At 63.8% G+C, this 27,107-nt stretch overlaps 2 protein-coding genes across 4 annotated transcripts; one reads left to right on the top strand and one right to left on the bottom strand.

The window, feature by feature from the left end:
- On the top strand, positions 1–12,143 carry FLII (FLII actin remodeling protein). Of its 2 annotated transcripts, none has more exons than XM_061391210.1 (30): positions 1–154; positions 1,664–1,774; positions 2,163–2,234; positions 3,316–3,396; positions 3,713–3,798; positions 3,881–4,042; positions 4,195–4,298; positions 4,521–4,696; positions 4,782–4,939; positions 5,495–5,579; positions 6,052–6,199; positions 6,361–6,497; positions 6,638–6,850; positions 6,985–7,164; positions 7,766–7,848; positions 7,964–8,038; positions 8,237–8,320; positions 8,425–8,596; positions 9,091–9,195; positions 9,286–9,477; positions 9,745–9,933; positions 10,011–10,150; positions 10,246–10,477; positions 10,591–10,745; positions 10,838–10,898; positions 10,975–11,103; positions 11,234–11,340; positions 11,432–11,537; positions 11,644–11,709; positions 11,794–12,143. In XM_061391210.1, exons 1-30 carry the CDS (start codon positions 92–94, stop codon positions 11,926–11,928), a joined length of 3,807 nt encoding a protein of 1,268 aa, XP_061247194.1. In that variant the 5' UTR covers positions 1–91; the 3' UTR covers positions 11,929–12,143. The 2 variants fall into 2 exon arrangements, with proteins under 2 accessions (XP_061247194.1, XP_061247195.1); XM_061391211.1 differs by having other exon boundaries at positions 53–154; positions 2,125–2,234.
- Positions 12,103–26,980, bottom strand: LLGL1 (LLGL scribble cell polarity complex component 1). 2 transcript variants are annotated; one of them, XM_061391216.1, is made up of 23 exons: positions 26,816–26,980; positions 23,567–23,664; positions 21,681–21,762; positions 21,460–21,590; positions 20,266–20,424; positions 20,012–20,174; positions 19,799–19,934; positions 19,455–19,509; positions 19,210–19,364; positions 18,912–19,135; positions 18,680–18,747; positions 17,591–17,744; positions 17,404–17,508; positions 16,738–17,030; positions 16,455–16,599; positions 16,226–16,379; positions 14,588–14,883; positions 13,933–14,197; positions 13,737–13,851; positions 13,423–13,532; positions 13,111–13,231; positions 12,881–12,967; positions 12,103–12,668 (listed from the first exon to the last, which is right to left on the bottom strand). In XM_061391216.1, the coding sequence occupies exons 1-22, from the start codon at positions 26,894–26,896 to the stop codon at positions 12,889–12,891; spliced, it is 3,189 nt and encodes a 1,062-aa protein (XP_061247200.1). In that variant the 5' UTR covers positions 26,897–26,980; the 3' UTR covers positions 12,103–12,668; positions 12,881–12,888. The 2 variants fall into 2 exon arrangements, with proteins under 2 accessions (XP_061247200.1, XP_061247201.1); XM_061391217.1 differs by having other exon boundaries at positions 19,799–19,931; positions 26,816–26,973.
- Positions 26,981–27,107: the final 127 nt, after the last annotated feature.

Raw genomic sequence — 27,107 nt, forward strand, 5'->3', positions numbered from 1 at the left:
GCCGGCGCGCTCCCCGCCCCGCCGGCTCCGCGGTCCCCGCCCCGAGCGCCAGGCCCCGCCCGCGGTCCGCTCCCCTCAGCCCAGCGCCGCCATGGAGGGCACCGGGGTGCTGCCGTTCGTGCGCGGCGTGGACCTCAGCGGCAACGACTTCAAGGTGAGCCTCCGGGCGGCAGCCGGGACCCCAGGCCCGCCCCTCCGCTTCCTGCGCGCCCGGTACCGCAGACGGGCTTGCCCGGACCCCGCCCCGGGCCGACGTCCCAGGCCTCCGCCCGGCGCCCGCGAAGACAGCCCAGGCCGGGCGGGGCGGGCAGGCGCGCGCAGGGTCCCGGAGCTGCGCCGGGGCGCGCGGGGCGTGCGGGGTCTGCCCACCGGGGAGGGTACTGGCGCCTGGCCCCGGCAGGCCGGCCGGGGGTCCCGGTCGGAGCTCGAGCTCGCGCCTCCCCAGCCCTCCCCGCCCCTGTGAGGTCATAGCCCAAGCCGGGCCCTGACTCATGGTTGCGCCGCCGGCTCTGCGCTACCCGCACCCGCCACCCCCATCCTGTGTGGTCTTAGGCAAGTCACTTCCCCTCTCGGAGCCTCGTCTTCTCGACTGGTGGAGGGGCTTACATTGAAACCCCTGGAGGCAGGGATTAGTTGTGGAGGGCGTGTTGGGCAGGTGTGCGAGGCCCTGGGTGCCAGTTGTCTGAGCAGCTGCCGAACTGGCAGACCAGGGCCGCTGGGAACACCAGCCCAGCCTCGGGGCGGATCAGTGGTTCTTGAGAACTGAGAATGAGGCCGCAGGGCTGGTGACCAGAGAGGAGGCCCTGAGAGATGGCTTGGTTCCAGGATGGTCCTTAGGGCTGCAGGGTGGATGAGTGGGTCGACCCCGGCTGGCGTCAGTGGAGCGTCAGCCTGGGTCTGCAGGGTGCAGTGGTCCAGGCAGTGGCTGGGGTCAGGGCAGAGGAGACAGGCCCTTTCTTCCTGTATTTACCCACCCTTGACACCATGCACACTCCTCTGCCTCCATCCCCACCGTCCTCACCTGGAGTCACCAAGTGTCCTCTCCAGTCTAGGAGAGTGAGTCACCAGCAGGGAATGTGGATGTAGGGAGAAGAGGCACGAGCCCAGAGCACTGAAGGCATAAGCCTCCCCAGGCTTCTGGCCACAGGGCTGGGGTCCTGAGGTGGGCATTTGAGTCTGGGGGACAAATGGGTGAGTGAACTAATGAATATTCCTGTGTGGGAAAGGGTGGGGAGCTGGGGCCTCATGCAGGGGGTGGGTGGCAGGGCACAGGTGGGGCCTTGGCAGAGGCACAGTTCAACAAATTGAACAGGCACAGCCTGGATGCAAGGCGAAAACATTGAGTTGATCTGACCGCACAGCGGACTGTGGGGTGGCACCTAGAATAAGCCTTCCTGGGCCGAGAATCCAGCAGGAGAGGCGGGTCTTAGGTCAGCAGCCATCCTGATCACCAGTGGGTTCTCAGGAGGCTTTTGTCATCAGAGGGCTTTCACCAGCCCTATTCTACGGGTGAGAAAACTGAGACAGAGTGGCCAAGTGATGTGTCTGGGGTCACACACCCAACTAGACGTGACTACTGCCCCCCAAAGGCTCCCACGGGCTGTGGGGGCCACAAGGTGGCAGAGCAAGGGTACCATGTCCCAGACCTGTGACATTCCCCCAGGGTGGCTACTTCCCTGAGAACGTCAAGGCCATGACCAGTCTGCGATGGCTGAAGCTAAACCGCACCGGCCTTTGCTACTTGCCAGAGGAGTTGGCCTCCCTGCAGAAGCTGGTAAGAGGCTTTGGGCAGGCAGGGGAGGGTCCTGGTGGATGGGGCTAGCCAGGTGGGCAGAGCCTGTGCAGGACATTGCCTGTCACAAGCAGAACTGGTGGAGAGGGGATGAGCACCCTTCCTGGGAAGTATGCAAGAAGAGGCTAGGTGTGCGAAAGAGGAAAGATGCAGGAGTAGACTGGACCTGGATGGCCTAGGGTGCCTGGTAGGACAAGGCTGTGGTAGCAGATAGGGGCTCTGTGGGAAGATCCCTGGGTGGGGCAAGGCCCTGGTGGTGGATGGGGGCTCTATGGGAGGGTCCCTGGACAGGGGAAGGCTGTGGTGCCAGTGGGTGCTCTGTGGATGCCCAGCCCACCCTGCTGAGCCTCTGCACCCTGTGCCGGCCCAGGAACACCTGTCAGTGAGCCACAACAACCTAACCACTCTGCATGGGGAGCTGTCCAGCCTACCATCGCTGCGGGTGAGTGCCGCCCAAGACTGCAGAACTCAGGGTGGGGCCTGGGGGCCAGGCCAGCCCCTCTGTCCACCCTGGTGTCAGGGGGGTTGGGGGAGAGAGCATGCAGTAATGACCTGAGTTGAGTAACACGTAGGAGAAAAGGTGAAAAAACCTAAGTCTGATCCATTTTGAACTGCTGTGATAGCTGATCCTGGCCGAGCAGCACTCCAGCTATTTCTCAAGGGTCTTTCATGTGATCCCAACCTCCACCAAGTTCACAGATGAGGAAACTGACCACGGGGGCAGGTCACTTGCCTGTGGTTTATCCCCAGTGATAAAGCTGGGGCAGGGCAGGGGAGGTGGTCTGGGTGGGTCATTCCTCCTGCTGTTCTCCATGGAACCTCCCGTCCCAGATCTTCAGGCCATTCCAGTGGTCATTCCCTTTAGGTTGGAGCCCTGAGATGCGAAGGGCACACCTCTGGAGTCGGGTTAAAGCTGAGCTCTGCATTTTCCGAGATGGCCCTTCAGTGACCGCCGTGAAGTGGCAGGGTGTCACCATGCAGACACTGGGCAGACAGGGAGCCACAGTGGCGGCTCCTGTTTCTCCTTCTGTCACCTGTGGCCATGGTGCCGTCCCCTGGTCCGTCCCCCCCTCCTCAGCCATCCTGCACTAACGTCCTGCACCATGAAAGCCTGAGCAGATTTCAGCCCTAAGGGCACAGAAAGCAGGCTTGCTGTGAGTCTACACTCGGATGCTTTTGGTCCAGCCTTCTTCCGTCTGTGCCAGAAACTCTGACTCAGAGCTCCATCCCTATCTTGCCCTGTGGAACTGGGAGGAAGAGGGGTTATTCCATCAGAAAAAGTTCCCTGCGTTTCTGTGTGCTGGGCTGTGAGGCACGTTTAAGTTGGGCTTTGAAGTGTGAATAGGAGCTCATTGGTAGAGTAGGAAGGGCTTGCCAAGTAGAGGGACTACAAGCAAAGACCAGAGTGGGAGAGCACTCAGGATTGGTCTCCCGTGGGCTGACGGAGAAGGTAGCCTTCCCTGACCTCTGCTTCTCCTTGGAGTGGAAGCCAGGGCTCATGGACTCTCGTGGTTTATCCCCAGGCCATTGTGGCTCGAGCCAACAGTCTGAAGAATTCAGGAGTCCCTGATGATATCTTCAAGCTGGACGATCTCTCAGTCCTGGTCAGTGGTCACCCACCACCTGGCAGTGAACCCTACTATTCAGTGACCCTCCCCCCACTGCCCTGGTCCCTGGGGCCATGGTTTTCCTGTTGTACAAATGAAGGAACTGGAGACGTCCGATGGACAGTGCCTTGCCCAAGGTTGCTCAGTTCCCTGACTTAGGCCCCTTCCTCCCAGGGTCCCACTGTCTCCCTTTGGCCTGGAAACCTCCTCCTCTGCTGTCCTCTCAGCACCCATCCCAACCCTTGAGCGTGTGCAGGCCTGGCGGGGTGGGGTCAGCCCTGCTACTCCTGACCCAGCCTCACTCCCTCCCCAGGACTTGAGCTACAACCAGCTGACAGAGTGCCCGCGGGAGCTGGAGAACGCCAAGAACATGCTGGTGCTGAACCTCAGCCACAACAGGTGCCGCGTGCTGGGCTGGGCCGGGGAGATGGCTGACCCCAGAAGCGGAGCACAGCCCTGACCACTGGCCCTCTGCCCACAGCATCGACAGCATCCCCAACCAGCTCTTCATCAACCTCACTGACCTGCTGTACCTGGACCTCAGCGAGAACCGCCTGGAGAGCCTGCCCCCCCAGATGCGCCGGCTCGTGCACCTGCAGACGCTTGTGCTCAACGGGAACCCGCTGCTGCATGCCCAGCTCCGGTGGGCGCCCGCCCTCCCCACTGGGTCCAGCCTAGCTGGGTCGACACCCGCCTGCCTAGCTGTCAACACCAGGCATCCCGCCTACCCCGCCCACACCCACCCTCGGGCCCTGCCCCTGGCCTGAGGCAGTGTCTCCCCGCGTCTCCCCACAGGCAGCTCCCAGCACTGACAGCCTTGCAGACCTTGCACCTGCGGAACACACAGCGCACCCAGAGCAACCTGCCCACCAGCCTGGAGGGCCTGAGCCACCTCGCAGGTGGGCAGTCCCCGGGAGCCCTCAGCCCCTTCCTTCCTCATGGAGGAGGCCGCTGGACCCTACTTCCCTAAAAGCCTCTAGGGGGAGGGGTGCCTCCAGGGGAAGGGGTGTGGTTCCCACCCATCATGTGCCTGAGGCCACAGAGCCAGAGGGGTAGCCAGGCTTCACATAGCTGCCTTGGAGCCACTAGGGGCCCCAGCTGACATGCTCACCTGTGCCCAGATGTGGACCTGTCCTGCAACGACCTGACGCGCGTACCCGAGTGCCTGTACGCCCTGCCTGGCTTGCGGCGCCTCAACCTCAGCAGCAACCAGATCGCGGAGCTATCCCTGTGCATCGACCAGTGGGTGCACCTGGAGACCTTGAACCTGTCCCGGAACCAGCTGACCTCACTGCCCGTGTGTGCAGGTCTGGGGAGGGTGGGGCGGCCATAGGCCATCTTGGCACCCACCTCAGACCCCACATCTGCTGTGTCCCCTACAGTCGGCCATCTGCAAACTGACCAAGCTGAAGAGGCTGTACCTGAATTCCAACCAGCTGGACTTTGACGGGCTACCCTCAGGCATCGGCAAGCTGTCCAGCCTGGAGGAGTTCATGGCTGCCAACAACAAGCTGGAGCTGATCCCCGAGAGCCTCTGCAGGTGCTGGGCTGAAGTGGGGCCTCCCCCGCGCCCCGTGGTCTCTGTGCATTGTACAGAACACGAGGGGTTGACTTGAGTTTGTGGATAAAGACACTGGGTTCATGCCAGTGGGTTCCCCAAGCGCCCTTCAGAGACAAGGGGCAAGGCCAGAGGGACTGCACTGCTGCCCCCTTTGAGACGCTGTGCTGCCTTTGCTCCCCAAGGTCACAGCATCCACTAGCATGGTCCCCGGCCCTGAGAACAGAAGACCCCTGGCAGCTTCTGAGCTAATTTGAGGGCAGAGTGTGGTTTTTGATGCCCTTTTGCTCGTGTCCAGGGGTCGCTGGTTCTCAGAAGGCCATAGTGGAGGATGCTGCCTCTAGGAGCCACAGAAAGGGCCTCCAGTCACTCAGCCACAAGGAAACTCGCCCCGCCCCCAGCCTTCTGGGCTCTTTGGAGCTGGCTGGTTTCTTAACTGGCCGGGCTGCTCAGGTCCTCTGGTCCTACCTGGCTCTCCAAGCCAGGACTGGAAGGCCCCTGTCTGCCCACTCCTGAGGCCCGACCGTGTCCTCACAGGTGCACGAAGCTGAGGAAGCTGGTCCTCAACAAGAACCGCCTGGTGACCCTCCCAGAGGCCATCCACTTCCTGACGGAGATTGAGGTCTGGCGGGCAGCTGGCGCTGGGGGTGGGGACAGACCCCCAGGAAAGACCAAGCAATGGGGTCCTGGGGAGAGGGCAGCAGGGGCTCCTGGAGGGCTGGCCGGTGCCAGGGTGGGGAGGAGGTGATGCTTATCTGCAGGCAGCTGGCGCTGGGGGTGGGGACAGACCCCCAGGAAAGACCAAGCAATGGGGTCCTGGGGAGAGGGCAGCAGGGGCTCCTGGAGGGCTGGCTGGTGCCAGGGTGGGGAGGGGGTGACGCTTATCCGGCATCCACATCACACTCGGCATTGTCACTTAAGCCTCATAGCCAGCCTGTGAGGCCGCTCTTCGCAGATGGGGAAGCCAGGTCCACGGGGGCGGCAGGGTGGGGACCTGGGCCCTTTGGCCCTGGTGGTGCAGAGGTGGAGATGGGGTTTGGGGGCACTGAGGGAGAACCGGGGCTCAGCACTGGCTCTGTTCACCCATGAGGCAGGTCCTGGATGTGCGGGAGAACCCCAGCCTGGTCATGCCCCCCAAACCTGTGGACCGTGCTGCCGAGTGGTACAACATCGACTTCTCGCTGCAGAATCAGCTGCGGCTGGCGGGTGCCTCCCCTGCCACGGTGGCCGCGGCGGCCGCTGGTGAGCATGGGATGCCTCTCTGGGCCTTAACTTACTCATCTGTAAACAGGGTGGGATGTTCTCTCTGGATAGGGGGTGTGGGGTTGGCCCCTGGTTGGCTGGATGCCCTGGGGATGAAGGGGTCGGAGCCAGCCGGGTCAGCCGTGTGCCCCTCCCTTCAGCAGGGAGTGGGCCCAAGGACCCCCTGGCTCGCAAGATGCGGCTTCGGAGGCGCAAGGACTCGGCCCAGGACGACCAGGCCAAGCAGGTGCTGAAGGGCATGTCAGATGTGGCCCAGGAGAAAAACAGAAAGCAGGAGGTAATCCGGCTAGACCAGGGCTTGGCTCTGCTCGCCAGGGACCCAGGCCGGGTGGGAGAGGGGACAAGGGCAGAAGGGCTCCGTTCTACCAGAGCTGGGCATGGGCAGAGTCAAGTCAGTGTTGTGCCCGCCCCCACCAGGAGAGCGCGGAGGCCGGAGCGCCTGGGGGCAAGGTACGGCGCTGGGACCAGGGCCTGGAGAAGCCGCGCCTTGACTACTCGGAGTTCTTCACCGAGGACGTGGGCCAGCTGCCTGGCTTGACCATCTGGCAGATCGAGAACTTCGTGCCTGTGCTGGTGGAGGAAGACCTCCACGGCAAGTTCTATGAGGCCGACTGCTACATCGTGCTCAAGGTGCGAGTCTGGATGCTGCGAGGGGCCGCGGGCGCGTCTCTTGGATCGCTCTGGATGGGGTGGGAGGGGAGAGCTCTGCAGAGCATGGCGGTGCCACTGGCAGGGGCTGACCCAGACGCTGCCCCGGCCTCCAGACTTTTCTGGATGACAGCGGTTCTCTGAACTGGGAGATCTACTACTGGATCGGCGGGGAGGCCACACTCGACAAGAAGGCTTGCTCTGCCATCCACGCCGTCAATCTGCGCAACTACCTGGGTGCCGAGTGCCGCACGGTGCGCGAGGAGATGGGCGACGAGAGCGAGGAGTTCCTGCAGGTGCGAGGGCTGGGTGGGGCTGACAGGGATGTGTCCAGTGTGGGGACAGATGGGGTGAGGTCAGAGGAGCGAGATGAGACCACTGGTTGGGAGCTGGGTCAGGTGAAGATGAGATGGCCAGGCTAGTTTGGGAGTCCGCTTGGTGGGGGTGTAGCCAGGAGAGACGGGAAGTTGAAGCAAGAGTTGCAAAGGGACTGGCTACCAAGGAGGTGGGGCCAAGGGCAGGGCCAGAGTCATCCAGTGAACTGGGTCAGTGAGAGATGCTGGCCTGCCACCAGCTGGTTACATGCAGACACCTACAGAAGATTTTGGGTACTTACCTAAGTTTGCCATGTTCTGTAAACGTGCTTGGTCCTGTCCCCTGATACGCTTGAATCTTACCATGCTGTGTCTTGTACAGGAGCAAACGGGTTCATGGTTGTGTGTATACTAACACCCCAAGTGTGTTTTTGTCTGCAGGCATAGATCTTATATTGTTTTTTAACACTGTCATGGATTCATAGCATCTGATCCATCTGTACACAACTCTGCTTCTCCTGACAGGTGGTATTTGGTGGGGGTAGGGGGGCAGTTCAGTAAAAGGTCACACACCCTTTCACAGGTATTTGACAACGACATCTCCTACATTGAGGGTGGAACAGCCAGTGGCTTCTACACTGTGGAGGACACGCACTACGTGACCAGGTGAGGCTTGTGTGTGAGGGGCACTGACCTGGACTCAGTCGGGAAGGATGGGGGAGGGCATTGGGGTAAATCTGCCCTTGGTGCCCCCCCAAGCCACTCTCGCTCTGGCCCCCAGGATGTACCGCGTGTATGGGAAGAAGAACATCAAGCTGGAGCCCGTGCCTCTCAAGGGGGCCTCCTTGGACCCAAGGTGAGCCCCATGATGTGAGGTGGTGTGCTTAACCCCGTACCTCCTCCCCACAAGTGTAGGGGGACAAAGCTGGGCTCTAGATAAGAAGCCGCCCAGCCCTTGTCCCACATTGCAAGGAGGGATTTGGGATGAGGTCAGAGGCACAGGGGCAGTTATTGCATGTGGCCCATTGCAGCCCCTCCCACCACTTCTGTCCAGGTTTGTTTTCCTGCTGGACAGAGGGCTGGACATCTACGTGTGGCGAGGGGCCCAGGCCACGCTGAGCAGCACTACCAAGGCCAGGTAAGAGGACTGCACCCTGCCCAGACATCCTGGGTGCTTTGTGCAAAGGAACATGGTCACCTGAGGAGGTATGGGCCTCACTAAGGCTTTGCATCTGCCCTCAGGCTCTTTGCAGAGAAAATTAACAAGAATGAGCGAAAAGGGAAGGCAGAGATCTCGCTGCTGGTACAGGGCCAGGAGCCCCCAGAGTTCTGGGAAACGCTGGGTGGGGAGCCCTCCGAGATCAAGAAGCACGTGCCTGATGACTTTTGGCCACCCCAGCCCAAGCTGTATAAGGTGAGCTTCATCAGTGGTCAGGATATGGGCGGGCCTTTGCACCACTGTGGTGGCTGTGGGCTCATTCTGGACTTTGGTGGGGAGAGGGTGCCACCTCCTGGGCAGGAAATGCCAGGGTCTGAGTGGGGCCGTGGAAACTAGCATCAGGCTCTGTGGTTCCAGGAAGGTGGGACTGGAGAGAAAGGCCGAGAAGTACATGGGTGCCTGGCCTGAGCACCTGGTCTTGACTCTGTGGGTGACAGGAAGATGGGGGTGATGTGGGCAGGAAAAGGACCAGTTAGAAAATCTGTAAGGACCCAGAGAGGGAAGGCAGGTTTAACAACCCTTCTGCTGGTAGGATTTCCTGGAAAGGAGGTTGGGGTACAGGGAGACTAGTCTGGAGAGGAGCAGGCTGTGGACTTGAGCGCAGTGGCCAGCCTAACCAGGGGCTGCTGTGGGTTGGTCTTGTGTTCCCTGGACCCACCCTAGTTAAACCCATCTCTTGCTCCTGCCAGGTGGGCCTGGGCCTGGGCTACCTGGAGCTGCCACAGATCAACTACAAGCTCTCCGTGGAACATAAGAAGCGGCCCAAAGTGGAACTGATGCCTCGGATGCGACTGGTGAGACTCACAGGGAGTTAGGCCCCTGGGCCGAGATCCCTCCCTGCTGGCTGACCCTGGCCTTGACCTCCAGCCTCTGGGGCCCCGCAGCTGCAGAGCCTGCTGGACACTCGCTGCGTGTACATCCTGGACTGTTGGTCCGACGTGTTCATCTGGCTCGGCCGCAAGTCCCCACGCCTGGTGCGTGCCGCAGCCCTCAAGCTGGGCCAGGAACTGTGCGGGATGCTCCACCGACCACGCCACGCCATGGTCAGCCGCAGCCTAGAGGGCACCGAGGCGCAGGTGCGGATGAATGCAGCTGCCCTCGGAGGTTTCCTCCCCGAGGTCCTGTGACCGCGTTTTTGCCCTGACGCCCCATGAACGGGTTACAGACTACATAACATCCCTACACAGCTTCCAGCACTGCTGCCAGCCCAGCCCCTTTCCTACCCGCCCCTCCCACTCCCAGGCCACACCCCTATAGCCCGCCCCTTCCGGCCCCGCCCCGTTCCAGGTCCCAGGCCCCACCCTGCTCCGCGGACCCCGCCTCCTTAGGCTGTGCTTTCGCAGGTGTTCAAGGCCAAGTTCAAGAACTGGGACGACGTGTTGAGTGTGGACTACACGCGCAATGCAGAGGCCATGCTGCAGGGCCCGGGGCTCGCGGGGAAGGTGAAGCGTGACGCCGAGAAGAAGGACCAGATGAAGGCAGACCTCACGGCGCTCTTCCTGCCGCGGCAGCCGCCCATGGCTCTGGCCGAGGTGGGCGCAAGCCCCGGGCCGCGGGGCGGGAGGGCCGGCTGTGCCGGTCCTACCGTGACAGGTGGGGTCGTACGCAGGCCGAGCAGCTGATGGAGGAATGGAACGAGGACCTGGACGGCATGGAGGGCTTCGTGCTGGAGGGCAAGAAGTTCGCTCGGCTGCCAGAAGAGGAGTTCGGCCACTTCTACACGCAGGATTGCTATGTCTTCCTCTGCAGGTGCCCTGCACCCCCCCCCCCCCCGCCCCTTACCCGGCCCTCCCCCGGTGCTGGGGCCTCGGTTCAGCCCTGCCCACCGCCCTATGACCTTGCAGGTACTGGGTCCCCGTGGAGTATGAGGAGGAGGAGAAGGAGGAGGAGAAGGCGGGGGCCGAGGACAAGGAGGGCAAGGAGGCGGCAGCCGAGGCGGAGGAGAAGCAGCCTGAGGAGGACTTCCAGTGCATCGTGTACTTCTGGCAGGGCCGTGAGGCCTCCAACATGGGTTGGCTGACCTTCACCTTCAGCCTGCAGAAGAAGTTCGAGAGCCTCTTCCCTGGCAAGCTGGAGGTGTGGGGGCCTTGCCCCAGAGCCCTGGGTGGGGGGCATTCCTGGGGAGGCTTGCCCCACTGGGAGCAGGGTGGGGGTCCAGGGAGCTGCCCCTGACGCTTCCACACCTGCAGGTGGTGCGCATGACGCAGCAGCAGGAGAACCCCAAGTTCCTGTCCCATTTCAAGAGAAAGTTCATTATCCACCGGGGCAAGAGGAAGGCTGCCCAGGGCGCCCTGCAGCCCAGCCTGTACCAGATCCGCACCAACGGCAGCGCCCTCTGCACCCGGTACCTGGCTGCGGGGCGGCCCTGGGTGCACAGAGGTCGGGCCTGGCTGCTCCCTGCTGACCCCTCCCTCACTTTCCCCTCCCCTCCCCCAGGTGCATCCAAATCAACACCGACTCCAGTCTCCTCAACTCGGAGTTCTGCTTCATCCTCAAGGTGGGGTCTCGTGTGGCTGGGACCGAGGGGCAGGGTGGGGAGCAGGGTGGGCCTGACCTGACCCCAACACACCCAGGTTCCCTTTGAGAGCGAGGACAACCAAGGAATTGTGTACGCGTGGGTGGGCCGGGCGTCAGACCCTGACGAGGCCAAGCTGGCAGAGGACATCCTGAACAGCATGTTTGAGGCCTCCTACAGCAAGCAGGTGACCGGGGTTGGGGCGGGTGGTCAGGTGACAGGGAGGCGGGGCTCGGGGGGCCAGGCGGGGCGGGGGGGGTGATCAGGTGGGGGCGGGCAAGCAGTGGGCCCTGAGCTGACCAGCCTTCTCCCCCCAGGTCATCAACGAGGGCGAGGAGCCCGAGAACTTTTTCTGGGTGGGCATTGGTGCACAGAAGCCCTACGACGACGACGCTGAGTACATGAAGCACACGCGGCTCTTCCGGTGAGGTCGCCCCGCCACCGCTCCCAGCGTCCTCAGTCCTGGCCCTGCTGCCATGACCCTCAGCCTCTCCCTGACCCTTGACTTCCCCCAGATGCTCCAATGAGAAGGGCTACTTCGCAGTGACTGAGAAGTGCTCTGATTTCTGCCAAGATGACCTGGCAGACGATGACATCATGCTCTTAGACAATGGCCAAGAGGTGAGACCCGCCCCCCCTCCGCCTGACTCTGCCCACACTGGGAGCCTGACGGTCCCTAAAGAGGCATTCTGAGGCTGGGAGACCACGTCCCCTGCTGTCCCCACAGGTCTACATGTGGGTGGGGTCCCAGACCAGCCAGGTGGAGATCAAGCTGAGCCTGAAGGCCTGCCAGGTGAGTGGGGGAGGGGCCAAGGATGGGCCTGGGGGAGGGGCCGAGGCTGGGGCTGCCCTCACCAACCCCTTGCCCGCCCCCCAGGTGTACATCCAGCACATGCGATCCAAGGAGCACGAGCGGCCCCGCCGCCTGCGCCTCGTGCGCAAGGGCAATGAGCAGCACGCCTTCACCCGCTGCTTCCACGCCTGGAGCACCTTCCGCCAAGCCCTGGCCTAAGGCCACCGCGCTCCACCTCTGTGGAGGGATAAGTGCCCCCCTGCCACCATCCCCAGCGCCACCAGTGGGGTGACCCTGACCAGTGTCTCCAGGAGTCTGGCAAAGCAATCTCCCTCCACTCTGAGCTCACGTGTGACTCCCCTTCTGCCAGGGATAAAGCAGGTGTGGCTGTCCTTTTAAGAGATATTAAATGCTTTTATTTTCAATATTAAAAATCAGTATTTTTAATTTTAAAACGCTAATTTAACAAAAATGACAGAAAAAAAGTCCCCCAGAGTACAATCTACAGGAAATCCATCCTGACCCCCACACGCACACGCACACGCACACATGGCCAGGCCTTGGTCCTGGTTCCCAAGTGGAGCTTTCACACACACACTTGCACGCAGCACGGTGGTCGAGGGGGTGCTGGCCCAGGAGCAAGTACCAAAATAGTTTTAGAAATGACTGTGGTGCCCGGCACAGGCGTTAGAAAAATACTCTTTGTTTGCAAAAGGAGAAGAGGGGACGGCACATGGCCTGGGAGGTGGTAGCCGTGGACCCGGCTGCCTCCCCTGTGGCGCCTGACCTTCCGGGTGGCCTCTGCCTGCAGGCAGGGCCCGGTGGAGTCCCTGAGGCTCAGGGCCAGGCTGGCAGGCCCCACAGAACCCCAAAGTTAGCAGGTGCAGGTCTACATGGAGGACCGGACCTCTGGCTCCAGCTCCGAGCAGGGCGGGGGCGACCTGGCAGTTCTGGCCTCCCTAGCAGAGACAAACAGGATCAGCAGAAGGCCAAGGAGGTCCAACGGGGCAGGCGGCCTGCCACACGTGTGCCACCAGTCTCCAGGATGGGGGGCCCTGCAGTGACAGCCTGAACCCCAAGGCGAGGGAGGGGGTCACACAGAAGGAGCCACAAGGTCTGTGTCGGGAGAGGCTGGGGGAGGTAACTGACTCAAGGGGACCAGGCCGCGCACCTGCAGCCTCATTTGATCAGGATGGCGCAGGCTCGAGCCTCCTCTTCGGACAGGTTCCGCAGGTTCTTCTCAGATTCCTCTGAGGAGCTGCAGGGAGGGGCAGCGGTCAGCAGATCTGGGGTCAGGCCCTCCTCAGTCCTTCGCCCAGCTGGGGTATGAGGTTGGCTGAAGGGTCAGGGAGGGAAGTTGGGAGCGACCAGCCCCTCCTGTGGACCCAGCCAGCTCCTCACCCCAGGAAATCCTTTACGTCCTCCACCGTCATGTCCCCCGTTGTGTCCAGTGTGGTGTCGGCACTGGTGGCCGAGTCAATGGACATAGGTGAGAGCATGGCCTCAGGTGGCTCTGGGGTGTCTGCAGGGAGGAAATGAACAGGGTCCTTCTAGGGCTCCAAGGCCCCGTCCACACTTGACCTGGTCCCAGACCAGCCCACGGTGGACCACAGCGCCAACCAACCCCTCCCCAGACCCTCTGGGCAGCTGCCTCCTGCAGAACACCCCCACTGCCACGAGACAAGCTGCCCAGCTAACGCGCGGCCTCCTCACCAGCCTCCTTGCAGATGGGATCGGGGCTTCCATCACAGCTCTGTGGGGCCAGGATGATGCCCGGGGTCCCATTAGCCTGGCTCAGCTTGGGTGACTCTCGGGACCTGGGGCTGCACAGATGGGCTGTGCTGCAGACCCCCGGCAGGCATCTCATGGCTTGAGGGCCAGACCCCCGCCCTCCCATTCCTGAGCCCTGGGGCCAGAGGGATGACCGGGGAGGGCCACCCTGCTGCTTGCTGAATTGGGGGATGGAACAAGCCCAGCCTTGGTCCCAGCGCTGCAACCCCCTGGCCAGGGGCTACCCCTTCACGCACCTGATGTGTGTGGCACCTCGGGGCCAGCGGACGTCCAGAGAGCAGAGTGGCTCGGTGATGTTCCGGGCACTCAAGGAGAAGCGCTCAAACTCCGAGGGGGAAATCAGGTAAAACCCTAGGAGGGGGCAGGAAGCACAGTAAGGGGCCACGTCCCCGCCTCCCAGGAGCCCTGACTGCAGCCGCCGGCCCGCCTCACCCTGGCCGTGCCGCGTGAACACGCAGGAGGCGATGCCGCTGATGTCCTCCTTGCGGATGCAGGCATAGTGCACCTGGGGCCGCAGGCCCGGCACCGAGAACACGTGCACGTCACCCAGGTTAGTGAGGCAGGCCAGGCAGGTCTCCGTGTAGTCCTCGCAGGCCACGCTGGCAAAGGTAGCCAGAGCCACCTTGCGCACGCGGCAGCCCTCGTGGGCTGTCAGCTTGAACTTGGTCTTGGCGCTCACCTTGGGTAGCGTGAACACCTGGAGGTGGGTGTAGAGTGGGTGCTAAGCGGAGCCCGGGCCAGTACACACTCCAGTGCCCCCAGTCTAGCCCGGCCCCCACCACCTCCATCCAGAACCACCCACCCTGAGCTGCCACCCTGACCCCAGCTCCACAGCCCAGAAACCTCCCAGGCCCCTCCACCTGTGGCAAAGCCAGTCATGCTGGGTGGTCAAGTTGGAAGCCAGTACCCCACACCACAAGCTCCTGCCAGACCACCCAAGGGTCCTGAGGGGCACCAGGGTTCCCCAAGGTGCCTCTGCCATGGCTGGAGGCTCTCAGGAGGTCCCAGTGAGCGGGAGTGGATGCAGGCCAAGGGTCCGACGGCATCCAGGAGGCGAGAACCCCAAGGGGTCTCAGAGACTGCTCACCTTGAACTGCTCCTCGGACGCGATAAGCACAGCATGGCCGCCCTGCATGTCGGGCGCCTGTGCGAGGTCCCGCGAGGCCTCGTAGGGCTCTGGCAGTGGACGGCCGCGCCCGTCCAGCACCGCGATGGCCACCACGGGGGCACGGTGCATCAGCTGCACCTCCTTGCCCAGCACAGCCTCTACCGCTCGCTCTGGCCGCTTCTCACCACCTGCCACTGCCGCCGGCACCTCCAGTGCATAGGCGAACACGGAGCCCGAGTTGGTGCCTGCCCACATGGTGGGGCCATGGTGGGCCGCTGCAGGGAGACAGGCTGGTGAGGCGGGGGTGTGCCATCCCTCCCCTCTGGTGCCCTAGGACCCTGGACTGGGTCTCTCCTACATCCCTGGTGACCCCGGCCAGCCCCCTGCAGGCACAGGAGTGCCCTCTAGGGTCCCTCCACAGGCACATCAAACTGGACCCTGAGCTCTCAGACCTCTCCTAGCATCCCAGTGATGCGGCCCATCACCAGTCCCAACAAAGACTTGGACTTGGGCCCCACCCGCAGGGCACCCAGGCACCAAGTCCCGGGCCCATCCAGGATGCACACCACACAGTCCAACTCTTAGGAAAGGGAAGGCTCTTGAGTAGACAGTGAGCTAAAAACACTGGGGTGCAGATGGACCCGGCAGTCACACTGTGCACCCTCAATGGCCTGGTGACCTCAGCAACAATCTTAGCTGGGAGGGAGGGGATACCCGAGCAACCAATAGGTGAGCAACAGGAAGCCACGCTTCTCAGGGAGACAGTGGAACCAGGTCACGCCCCCCTCCCCCTGCCGCGGGCTGCCACATGCAGACAGTGGGAAGACCCCCCAGACAAAGGGGCCCTCAACAAATGACATCAGAAGTGGGGGGCTCCCCTCCCAGATGGAAGAGGAAAGATGCAGAGATACCATGCGCACACGAGCTGGACGCTGACCCCATGCCAACTCTGAGAAGGCGTTTCTGAGGTGAATGGGGTCACCTGTGGGCCAAGGGTGACAGGCAACCCCAGCCATCAGTATCCACACTCCAGGCTTCGACACAGGCCCTGTGCCAGAAGTGAGGTCCACCAGACACACCCTGAGCTGCCCAGTAACCTTCGTTTTAAGTTGTGTTTAAAACGTGTTTACAAGATACACGATGTATGGAGAACAGGTCAGGAGTCAGTGCAGGGCTGAAATGCCCCATTGCCAAGTTAAATTGATCAGCGGCTCTGTCCATAAACCTCAACGCACCACTGCCCTGGGCAGGACCTGCTGGAGCTCTGCCCACTTGGGGTCAAAACCAGCTCCTCCCAGGCCTGCCCTCTGCTCCAGTCACACTGCCGGGGCGACTCACATCCGCCTAGGCCTTGGTGCTGCAGCCCGTACTTTCCCCAGATCCTGGGCTCCTTTCTCTGCCCAGGTCTAAGGCCGCCCCACCCACTCACCGAGCCTCACCATCGGGTTGTTCCAGGGGCTGCTGGGGGTCAGGGTACCCTGTTGCCAGTACAGCCTGGCACTCAGAAGGCACACAGTATTTTCCAGCCTTCCAGAAGGCACGGGTCCACCCCATCACCCATTTCCCAGAAGACCAAGGGACACACCACCCCTGGCTGCCCACCCCGCCCAGTCTCACCATCTCGAAGGAAGGTGTCTGCAAAGTACAGACAGCGCACAACGCCCGAGAGGGAGTCGTCGGCTGAGCGGGGCTCAATGCGGCGCTGCACGGGTGTCACCTCCACATCCTGGGGACCGGCCTGCTCCGCCAGCTGCGCGTTGGCCTCCTGCAACTGCAGGGGCACAAGGTCGGGCCACCATCCTGCCCCCCGCCCCCATCCCCCTGCCCACCTTGCCTGCTGCCCCACCTTGCTGCCAGCAACCGTGCGCTTCTTGCCCGATGCGCGGCTCTTGCGGATGCGCCGGAAGGACTGGCGCAGCGACTTCTTGAGCGACTTCACGCGGGACAGCGGCCCCTCCATGGCCAGGGAGTCGCTGGGGTGCAGGGTGCACCTGGGGGTGCAGGCCGGCCATCAGGGAAGCGCAAGTCAAGCAGCCGAGGGGCAGACCTCCCCCAGCGGGGCCCTCTGAGGCTTCCAGCACCCCAACCTGCACCCCCATGAACCTCAGGAGGGGCTTGCTCACGCCCACCTGGCCAGCACGGGGCTCCTGCGCAGATAGTCAAAAAGGCCAAAGCCGTGACTGGTCCCAAAGGCCACGAGGCCCCACTCGGCATGGAGAGTGACGGCTGTGACGGCGGCTGGTGGCAGGCACTGGACGAGAGCGCGGGGCTGGAAGCCGGCTGGCCAGGGCAGTGGTCCCAGGCGCGGGCTCAGCCGCTCGTGGCCTTTCCATGTGAAGCCCTCGCGGTCCTGCAGCAGGTCCAGGCTGGCCACGCCCACCGTCTGCTCTGCCGGCGTGTCACTCAACTCCAGCACCAGCACCTGGGCGGCGGGGGACAGTCAGCTTGGAGGACAGGACACCCCCACCCCACCCGAGCCAGTGACACCACTGCCAGGGTGCTTCCAGGAGTCTGTCTGGAGAGCATCCTCTGAATAAGCACTGACTGGTGCCTACTGTTTACCAGGGCCCTCGCTGAGCAACACCATGGAGACCAAGACCTGCAGGCCCCGCCCTCCCAGGGTTCACTTAACAGGTTGCTCCCGCCCAGGCCCCAACCCTGTGAGGGTCCCCAAGGCCCCAGCTGGCCTCCCCCGTTCCCACCTCTGGGTTTCTGCCGGGCCAACCCCTCTAGCACCCTAGCGGACCCGCTAGAAGCCCTCGAGCCCCGCAGCCCTGGCAACACCTCGGCCCCACCTGACCCGCGGTGCCGGCCACCACCATCTGGGCCGTGTATTTGCAGAGTGCCACCTTCTGCACGCCGAGCCGCGGGTCATCGCTGTAGGGGTCGAAGCAGCCCACCTGCGGGGATGGGAGGGGAACTGGTGACAGGGCAGAGCCCAGACCAGGCTCCCCGGGCCAGGAGCGGGTGGGGGGCTCGCACCTTGCGGAAGGGCGGCCAGTCGTCCTCGGCGGCCTGGGCCAGGCTGTCAGCGTGCTCGCAGTCCGTCTGGAAGAGGCCGGCGGTGCAGAGCTTGTAGAGCGGTCGCAGGGCCACGCCGGAGGCATCCCAGAAACGCACCGTGCCGTCCTCGTGGCTGCGGAGAGGCGGCGTCAGGCCCAGGGCCCCACCCCACCACTCCGCATCTGTTCAGCCAGCAACTGCTCACTGGGCCCCCAGCACCTAAGCCAAACACTGACTGGACTCCTACTGCATACAGCAAACAGGAAGCACCAACTGTATAGGGCAAGCAAGTACTGACCACCTACTGTATGCCAGGCCACATTGCCTGGCCCTTCCCTGCAGAGAGGATGAGAAGGTGCAGAAATACCACTGGAAATAATGAGAAAAGGTGCGGAGCAGTGACTCAGGGCACAGAGGACCATGGGGGTTCTGCCCCCAGAACACGTGACAGAGATGCCCCCAAAGCAGAGGAGTGTGCTAGGGCAGGAGTAGGAAACCTGGGGAGGGCAGGAGCAGGAAACCTGGGGAGGCCAGAAGGAAGCAGCCCAGGACATAGCCATAGAGCCCGGGTCAGGGCCCCTGGGCGGCGGCGGCAGCCCAGAGCCAGGGAGGGAGAAGCTCAAAGTCTGCGGGCTGGCTGGGACACCTCCAGAGGCCTGAGGGTCCCGGCACAGGCAGACGGCAGGGGCTGGGCAAGAAGGTGGGGCCTGAGTCACCGGGCACGTTGGCGCCCGCCAGGCCCAGGCCGGGCTCTCCGGCACCTGCCCTGGGCAGCTCGGCGTGGGCTGGCCCAGATTTTCCGGTCCCGGGATAGGCTGAGTGGGTGGAGCTCAGTTTCATCAAGGAGGGACGGGCCTTAAACCAGAGTCTAGGGAGGCTTCACCTGGTGCACCCAGTGAAGAGGGTGACCTGGTCCCACCAGGGGCCAGGCCTGAGTCAGCGGGCAGGTCAGCACCCGCCAGGCCCAGGACAGGCCTCGCACCTGTGCAGGTGGCACCAGACCCTGCTCGCCTACACACACACACGCTCACATACCTGTCACAACTAGGCTGGAGAGGTATCACCTACCCGGTCAGCAGCAGGCCTCGCTGGGATGGCTCCTGAGCCAGGTTCCGACCCCCAGTGATGGGCCAGCTCTGGGGGATGGAGTCGGGTGTAAGCTGAAGTCATGCCAGGCACCACGTGCAGGACGCAAAGGCCCGGCAGGTGTCCCACCTACACCTGCCACATCCCCTCCTCGGGCCCAGCCTGCAGTGCACCCCCGGGGGACCCCTGCCCCACCCTCCCCACCGGCACACACCGAGGCCCCAGAGGCCGGCTGGGGGCTCTGCTGCTCGCCAGCGCTCACGATGCGGGCCCAAAGCTTGGCGGGGACATTGGCAACGTGGGCCGAGCAGGTGATGGCGGACGAGTGCAGGGGGGCCAGGTACGGAGCGGGTACGGCCGGCCAGCCAGGCGTCTGCAGGTCCAGCACCACCAGTTCCTCTTCGAGCAGCACGGCGAGGGCCTGGGGCTCATCGAACTCTGCGGGACGGGGCGGGTGAGCGCAGCCAGAGATGCGCGGGGCCTAGGTCTTGGGAGGGGGGCTGGGTACGCACCATCCTCGGGCCGCGTGCTGTGCACCGTGAAGAAGTCGATGACGCGGGAGGTGAAGTCCAGTGTCACCAAGGTTTCAGCCTGGAGCACGCTCACGCAGTGGCGGTCGCCATAGCTGGCGCGGGGCATGCCACCACTAAAGATGACGAAGTGCTCGCTGTTCAGGGTGAGAAAGCCGCATGAGCAGCTGGTGGGGCTCCAGGAGAGCCTACCTCCACGACCCTACCCCCAGGCAGGCCCCACCTACCCAGACGCACAGCTTCGCCACAGGACCTTGTTGATGGCTTTGCAGGGGAAGGGGCCTGTGGGGAGACAGCACTGGCCTCACTTGCAGGCTTTCAGGCAGGGACCTGAGGGCCCTGGATCGCATTTCTCACCACTGCCCCATCCCCTCCTGCCTCCATCATCCCCACCGGGCAGCTGTTCCCTGCACCCCAAGGGGAAGGCATGCTACCCAACGTGGGGCAGAGGGGGTGCTCTCACCTTTGGCCTGGTCCTGCCACCTTCCACACATCCCCCCTGAAGTTCTCCAACTGAGGCCAGTCGGAGCTTGGGGTCACAGCCAACCCTACACAGGTCCCCCACACTCACCATAGGGTGTGGTGGCCACTGTGGGCTGCGCTGTTGGGGAGTCGCCGGTGTCCGCGGCCCAGATGGCGTAGCTGCCGTCGCTGTGCGAGCTGACCACTGTGTGGCCACTGCGCTCCCAGCACACGCTCTCCAGCTGCTGTGGGGTGAGGGAAAGGCGTGAGCTTGGCGGCGGTGAGCAGAGGCCCCAGGTGGCCGCCAGCCTCACCCACACACCTGGTTCCCCAGGAAGATGCGCTCAGCACAGCGAGCAGCCTGGTTCCAGATGACCAGCAGGCCCCGGCTATAGCCAATGAGGATCTTGGTGGGGTCCCGCAGGTGTCCCTGGAGTGACTCCACGGGGCCCAGCGCCTTCCCACACCGGTAGTCATCAGGCACGCTGAAGGCAGCAGAGGGAGTGAGCGGGCGGGGTGGCCGGTGGGGGGCGGGGGCTGGTGGAGGGGGCACAGGGAAGCTGGGTGGCCTCTCACCTTCGCAGAACCTCGTCTGGGCCCAGGGTCTGCCCCTCAAGCAGCGTCAGGGTGGGAACATCCAGGAAGAAGATGCTTCCGCCCTCGGTGCCCAGGGCGGCCACGTCACCCGCAGCCACCAGCAGGACCACTGTGATGTGGGCGAGGCTGGGCAGGCCGCTGTGGGGCCGAGGGGAAGCAGGTGAGGGGGGGAGCCCACACACCTGCTGGGGAGGGCATGGGGGCCCGTGACTGTCAGCTCACTACAGCCCCTCTGGTCTCGCTGGGCCCTGGTCATGCAGGGGGCTGGCCCCCGGGAAGGCCACGGTGGTGGCTGCAGACACCATAACCAGCTCACTCAATTATTCACCAGGACGTCGGCAGGGAGAGGGATAAAAATAGGTCCCCAGGTCTTGGAGACAGGCCCTGGAGCTCCTTCCCCTACCCAGAGGGGATAGCGGCAGGAACCAGGTCCCGCCTGGGCAGGGACCACAAGCTCCAGGACTCTGCCTCCAAGCCCCACCAAGAAGCCCCATGCCTTCAGACATCTCCTGACCCTGAAGGGGGCCCCCAATCACTCCCCCACAGGAGCTGGAACACCTCAGATCCACGCTGGGTCCAAGCCCAAGCAGGACAAGCCTGTTTCTGAGCTGGATGGGCATCTTGTGACCTGGTCAGACTTGCTGCAGCCATTCCAACAAGGGCTTGTGGGCCAGGAACCGCAAGGCCCCTACTCTCCCCGTGAGGGTTGAACCCCACGCTGTCGCCCCCCGGGGCGTCCTGCCAGCACCTCACAACCCAGGGAGACCCTTCTTGTTCTGACCTGCCCTCTCCTCCCCGCACAGTAGGGCCCATTGTCCCGCACCTGTCTAAGGCTCCAGAGGACCAGTGCTGAGGTCAGTTCCTGCTCCAGATGCCCCTCTCGCTACAGGGGCACAGGGCCGCTCCCCAGGCTCTGGGACACAACCTCCCCACCCTGGGCCTCCTGGGCCCTGGCAGTGCCAGGGCACAGACCCTCCCTACTGACCATGGGCTCACCTGGGACTCCCGTCTGATGCCCACCAAGTCCACAGAGCAGCTCTCTGGACCCAGGCCCAGCCCGAAGTGCACCACCCCACCTCAAGTCCCAGCCCTGGGGCAGCTTCCTGTCCCCATTGCACCTTCACAGGCCCCCCACTACATCTGGCAGCCACAGCCGGCCAAGCCCCTCGGTACCTGGCGCCGTCAAAGCCAGGCCGACTGGGTGCCTGGAAGTGGATGGCTTCCTCCAGGTGGGCGCAGCCATCATGGTGGACGATCTCCCACAGGTGGAGGCTGTCATCATCCAGCAGGGTCAGGACTCGACCCTGGCGGGTGAGTAAGACCAGGACTGAGCTGACTGGGATCGGGGGCGGGGCAGGGGGTTTCTGGGGGCCGGCAGCAGGGCCGAGGCTCACCTGACCAGGCAGGAAATGCATCTGGGTGACAGTGGCCGCATCTCGGTGCAGGCCCGTGAACTCCACACCAGGGGCACCATAGCTGAGGGTGACGGGTCAAGGGTGGAAAGCAGGCACAGGCCAGGACACCAACACCAGGGATCACCTAGCCCCTCCTCCCCAGGACCACTGCATCAGGCCCCCGGTGACACGGGGAGGGGTGTCACCTAGCCCTGTCCTGGGGCCCTCCCAGGTCTGGGGGCTCCTCTACGGAAGAAGCACTACGCTCAGGATGCAGACCCATTCGGTCCTGCAAGTCAGTGCTGCGTATGGCCTTCCCTTCCTCATCTGTAAAACCGGCCAGTGACTTGCTCGCCTGCCTCCTGGGGCAGACACAGGACACCTAAGAACGCAAGTTCTCCCGGCACACCCGGCCCAGGCCCAGTTCACGGCTCTAAGTCAGCCTCACGGGTCTGTGGGCGCAAAAGCTGGCCTGGCACATTGGCATCATGGGCAGAGATGCGAGGCCAGGCCCAGGAAGCCCGGGGCAGAGCAGAGTCCAGGCTGCCTCTCCACAACCACAGGCTGCTGCCAGCCGCAGGCCAGGAAATCCATGCCCTCATGGGGCTGGCAGCCTCACTGAGTGGGGAGAGGCCCCAGGGACTTGGAGAGGTGGATGCCTGGCTACAAGTGCCCAGTGTAAGCGCCAGCGTCCCAGCAACCTCAAGCTTCACCGTGGACGACGGGCCAAGGGGCCCCAGCGGGGAAGACTAGGCTGGGGTCAGCAACGTTGCTGGGAGACAAGGCAGGAGCCGTTGCTTGGAGCTGGAGCCGGGAGAACACAGACAAGGGGACAAAAGAGGGGCAGGAGTGCTGGGCGGGAACCAGGTCGCCAGGGAGACGGGCCAGACTCGGGAGTGGGATGGCCCCTGTGACCAGCCTCAGTTTCCTAACACAGGACACGGGTAGGAGTGGTCTGGGGGACGGGGGCTCGTCCTCCTCTGAGGCCGTCTGGCCGCCCATCCTTTGTCAGCATGAGGGGCTGGTGTGTGTGCAAGGAAGACCCCGCCACCGGCAGAGACACACTGTGCCGGGGAGAAGGGGCCATGGGACCACGGCTCCCACAGGCAGGCAGCAGTTGGAGGTAGGAGCAGCAGGCAGGGAGGGGACTCCTGGGCAGGCAGCAGCCTGGGGCAGACGACCAGGGCACCGTCTCCTCCCTGTCCCACCAATGCCTCAGGGTCCACGGAAGAGGAGGGGGCACCTAGACCCAGCCCCTCCCCTTGGTCCCTGGAGCTGGCAAACTCACAACTGCCCGACCAGTGCCCTGAGTCCTGGATGGGGAGACCCCATCCCACCCTGTAGTGGCCAGCCACACCCTGCACCTGGGCCCCACCTGGGGGGCTCACCTCGTGCAGTGGGGGTGGGCTGCTCCACAGCAGGAAGGAGGCATCCAGCTGCCAGCCTCCCCCCGCCCCGCCCCCTCCCCTTGGAGCTCTCAGGAGAATGGCCCTTTGTGCGGCTCACAGGCCCATTGTGCGGGGCCAGCGTCCAGGTGGGGGCCACGCCGCGCTCACCACGCCGAGCCTGGCACTGCCCCCAGCCCTCAGCTGGACACACGTGTCTTCAGGCCGGCACACGTGTGTGCACCCAGTTCCCAGGGTAAGGCCTGTTGTGACCCTGGTCCTCCCACCACCCTTGCTGGGGACCATGTGCTGCCAGCCCCGGCCTACCTCCCCAGTCACAGCTGCTGGGACAACAGGAGGGTTGCCGAGGTAACTGGCTGCAGCGATGGGCAGCTGTGGACCCCTTCATCTCTGAGGCGCCGCCTCAGGGCAGCAGCTGCACGACCTCCACCAGGGGCCCGGCCCGGCGCCCCACACATTAGCCACGACCCCAAAGGATACATCTTGACGGCCCCAGACCGGGTGCCGATGGCCATGATACGAAGCTCAGGGTCAAAGGCCAGTGCACTGGGCTGGTTGGGGAAGCCATGCTCCACGGTCTGCAGGGAGGTGGGGGTGTCTGCAAGGCACAGCCCCCACCCGAGGCCCACCCATGGCAGTCTCCAGCTCTGTCCCTGCTGCATGCCCGGCCCCCGGACCTCAGTGTCCTCAGCTGTGAAATGGATGACCACACCTCCTGCAGGTGAGGAAGGGCCTGAGCCCTGGCACCACCACAGGCCTTCCCAGCCAAGGCCCGTCCCACTCGACACTTGGGTCCATGACAACAAACAGAATGCGGCTCGCAAGGGAGGATGCGCGGGCACAGACGCAAACCCAGCTGCCCCACGGGGTGGGCTCTGCACCCCACTCGCCCAGGCAGACTGAAGTGGGGTGCAGTCCTTGGTACCCCCCACACATAGGCTCTGCATGGCAGTCAGAGACCAACACGCAAGGTTGGCTAGGCAGAGGCTCTTAACTCCCCTGAACCAGGGCTGCTCCCCACTCCCAGTCCCAGAGACAGGAAGAGGGGGGCCCAGACAGAGGGTGCTTCCTGCCCAGTCCCTGAAGGTGTCACGCACCTCCCAGACTCAGGCTCCGACCTGGAAACTGGGGGACATGGCTCCCACCCATCCCTGGTCAGGGCAGTAGGCAGTGCTGCACACTGGGGGTGTCAGTGGAACAGCTCCCACCGGGTTCCCTGCTCCTGGCAAAGCCCTAGTTCCCCCACCCGCCCACCAGCACAAGGAGCCCTAGTCAACCCCAAGGCCTGGTTAGGAGCCCTCCCCGGGAAGCTGCACCCCTGGGCCCCCAGCCCCCAGTACCAAGGTGGGATACCACACGTGGCTGCCAGTTCCTCCTGACCACTGCGTCATCAACACACAGGTTTTATAAGAACCCCTAGTCCCCTGAGGCCTGTGTCCTTCTCCAGCCCCAGCCCATCCAGGCAAGGACTGAGTCGTCTGAGCAGCTGGCTCGGCCCTGGGCAAGTCACAGCACTGTCCGAGCCTCAGCTTCCCATCCAGGCACTAGGGAGCCCACCTGAGGACAGAGTGGACCACTGGACCAGGGTGAGGGGGCAAACACTGGCACCGCTGTGCCCACACTGGACCTGACCAGGTCCTGCAGCCTGTTCCTCTGTTCAGGACCCTCGGGGACCTCCAGCTCACTCCAAGTCAAAAGCCTAGTCCTTACCACCTGGCCCTCTCCGACCTCCCTTCCATTGACCCCTGGCTGCTGGCCTTCCGCTCTCCTCCAGTCCACCATGGAAGCTTCCTGCCTCAGGACCAGAACACCCACCACAATCCCTCTACCTGGCATGTGCCCTCCCCACTTTGGAGCCTTCCCCCAGCTCAGCAGCTGCTCCTCTACACCCTCACCAGCCTGACTTCCTCCACAGCACTGACCACCAGCCCAGCCATTGCCAGCTGCACACCCCACTCCCTGTTTCGTCTTCTCACTGTCTCCCCAGCTAGGACACTGGCCCCTCAAGGCAGTATGTGTTAAGATGATACAGAGTGGACACACAACAGGCAACCAGGGGCAGGGGCTGGGATTTGGACCCAAGACAGCCCAAAGTCCACACTCACCCGACCACCCTCCACCCCCGGCCACTTGGGAATCTGAGGCTTTTTGTTTTTGCTTGTTGGTGTTGCCACGCGGCATGTGGGATCTTAGTTCCTGGACCAGGGATCGAACCTGAGCCCCAGGAAGTGGAAGCACAGTCTTCACCACTGGCCCACCAGGGAAGTCCCTGGGACCTATTTTCTAGTGATCAATTGCCAGTCCCTCTAGTGACCCTCAGCCTAAGTCCACCCCCCTCCTACCACTGCTGCCCACTCAGAATGCGGCCTCGCCCGCCTTAGCAGGGAGCCCAGCTTCTGCCACCAGGGGCCAGATGGGGGAGCGCCTCCCCTCCACCTTTCTGGGGCCCCCACTTCACACCTCGACTCCCTGGCTGAGGAAGTGACACTTTAGCATGACGCCTGCCCCACCACGCTGTCCTCTCACCTCGAGGGGCTCACCCTCAGTCACTCAGCATAGGAAGGGGCCACCTGGGAACCCCTGGGCACTAGCCTCCCCTCTGGGCCCCTTGGCCATCAAGCCCGAGGATCCTGGCACCCTCTATTGCCACCTGGGAAACCTTGCCTGCCCTGAGAAACGTCCCGGCCTTGGCCAGTGCAGAAGCAGTGCCCAAAGAGCGTCTCCCTGGACCAGGGTCTCCTGCCAGCCTCTCGGAATCTACAGCAGCCCCTGCAAGGGGCCCTGGCTCTCAAGCTGAAGTCAAATCCCACTGACAAGGGCACACAAAGACCAAGCCCCCGCTCACTCTGTCTCTGGCCAGGTCGTCAGTTCTGTGAACCTCAATTTTGTCACCCTCATGTGAGCATAACGACTCGAAGCCCCAAGAGCAGCAAGGGGGCATGTGATCAGAGGGCTTGGGTGTAAAACTGAGGCCAGAAGTGACACCCCTGGGGGGAGTTAGCAAGCGGCAGGCCGGGCCTCTCTCAACCACACACCAGAGCAGGAAGGCGGGGCTGAAGGCAGCCCCTTTCCCGTGGCCCCTCTGGCCCTACCCAGGAAAGAAAGGAAGGAGCAGCCCTCCACCCCCACCTCCGCCAAGGCTCCAGAAGCGGTGGGTCGGCTGCCCCCGCGATAGAGTCCGCAGCAGGGAAGACCGTGGCCCCATTTCATCGCAAGGGAAACTGAGACCCCAGGATTCGAAGTGCAGTTGGTTACACGGCCAGGCATCCCCCCTGGAGCCCCGGGCAGGCCGGGCACAGCTCAGGCGGGAGTCCCAGGCAGTGGGGGAAGGGAGGAGAGGAACCGGGAAGGGATTTCCCAGCCCCACCCCCCAACATCTGCCCCAACTCAGCACTCCTCCCCACCGTCCTGGGTGCGAAAGCAAAACAAATCGGGCCCAAAGGCTGCGTAGGGGCGCCGAGGTCCCCAAGAAAGAGATAAAGAGGCAGAGAGTGGAACCAGAGCGAGAGTTGAGAGCCGCACGGAGGCGGAGAGGCCCCTCGGGGAGAGGCCAGCGAAGTCCGAGGCGCGGAGACATGAGCGGAGGAAGCGGAGGGCAGGGATGCAGGCGCGCGGCTCGGGCGGAGCGGAGCTGGGCGGCCCGGCCCGGCGTGCGCCCCCTCCCCCGGCCCGACGTGGCTCCGGCCAGGCCCCCGCCCCCAGCCAGCTGCCCCCGGCCCGCCGCCGCACCTTATGGAAGGCGAAGAGCTCCTGCTTGAGCTTCTCGCGCTGCGGGTCTGCGCCCTGCCTGCGGAACCGAAACTTCATCATCTTGCGCCCGGCCGCCCGCCGCCGCCCGCAGGATGCGCCGCGCGGCCCCGCCGGTCCTGAGGCGCGGGCGGGCGGGAGCCAGGCGCGGGTGCGGCGGGGCAGGGCCTGCACGGGGCGGGGCTGTCCGACGGACGCGCCGCTCGGCCAATGGACGACCCTCACACCGCCCGCCCCCGCCCCTCCCTGGCACTCAGTGGGCGCCCGCGAGCAC

The sequence above is a fragment of the Bos javanicus genome, chromosome 19, assembly GCF_032452875.1.
Source record: "Bos javanicus breed banteng chromosome 19, ARS-OSU_banteng_1.0, whole genome shotgun sequence".
Classification (NCBI taxonomy): Eukaryota; Metazoa; Chordata; class Mammalia; order Artiodactyla; family Bovidae; genus Bos; species Bos javanicus.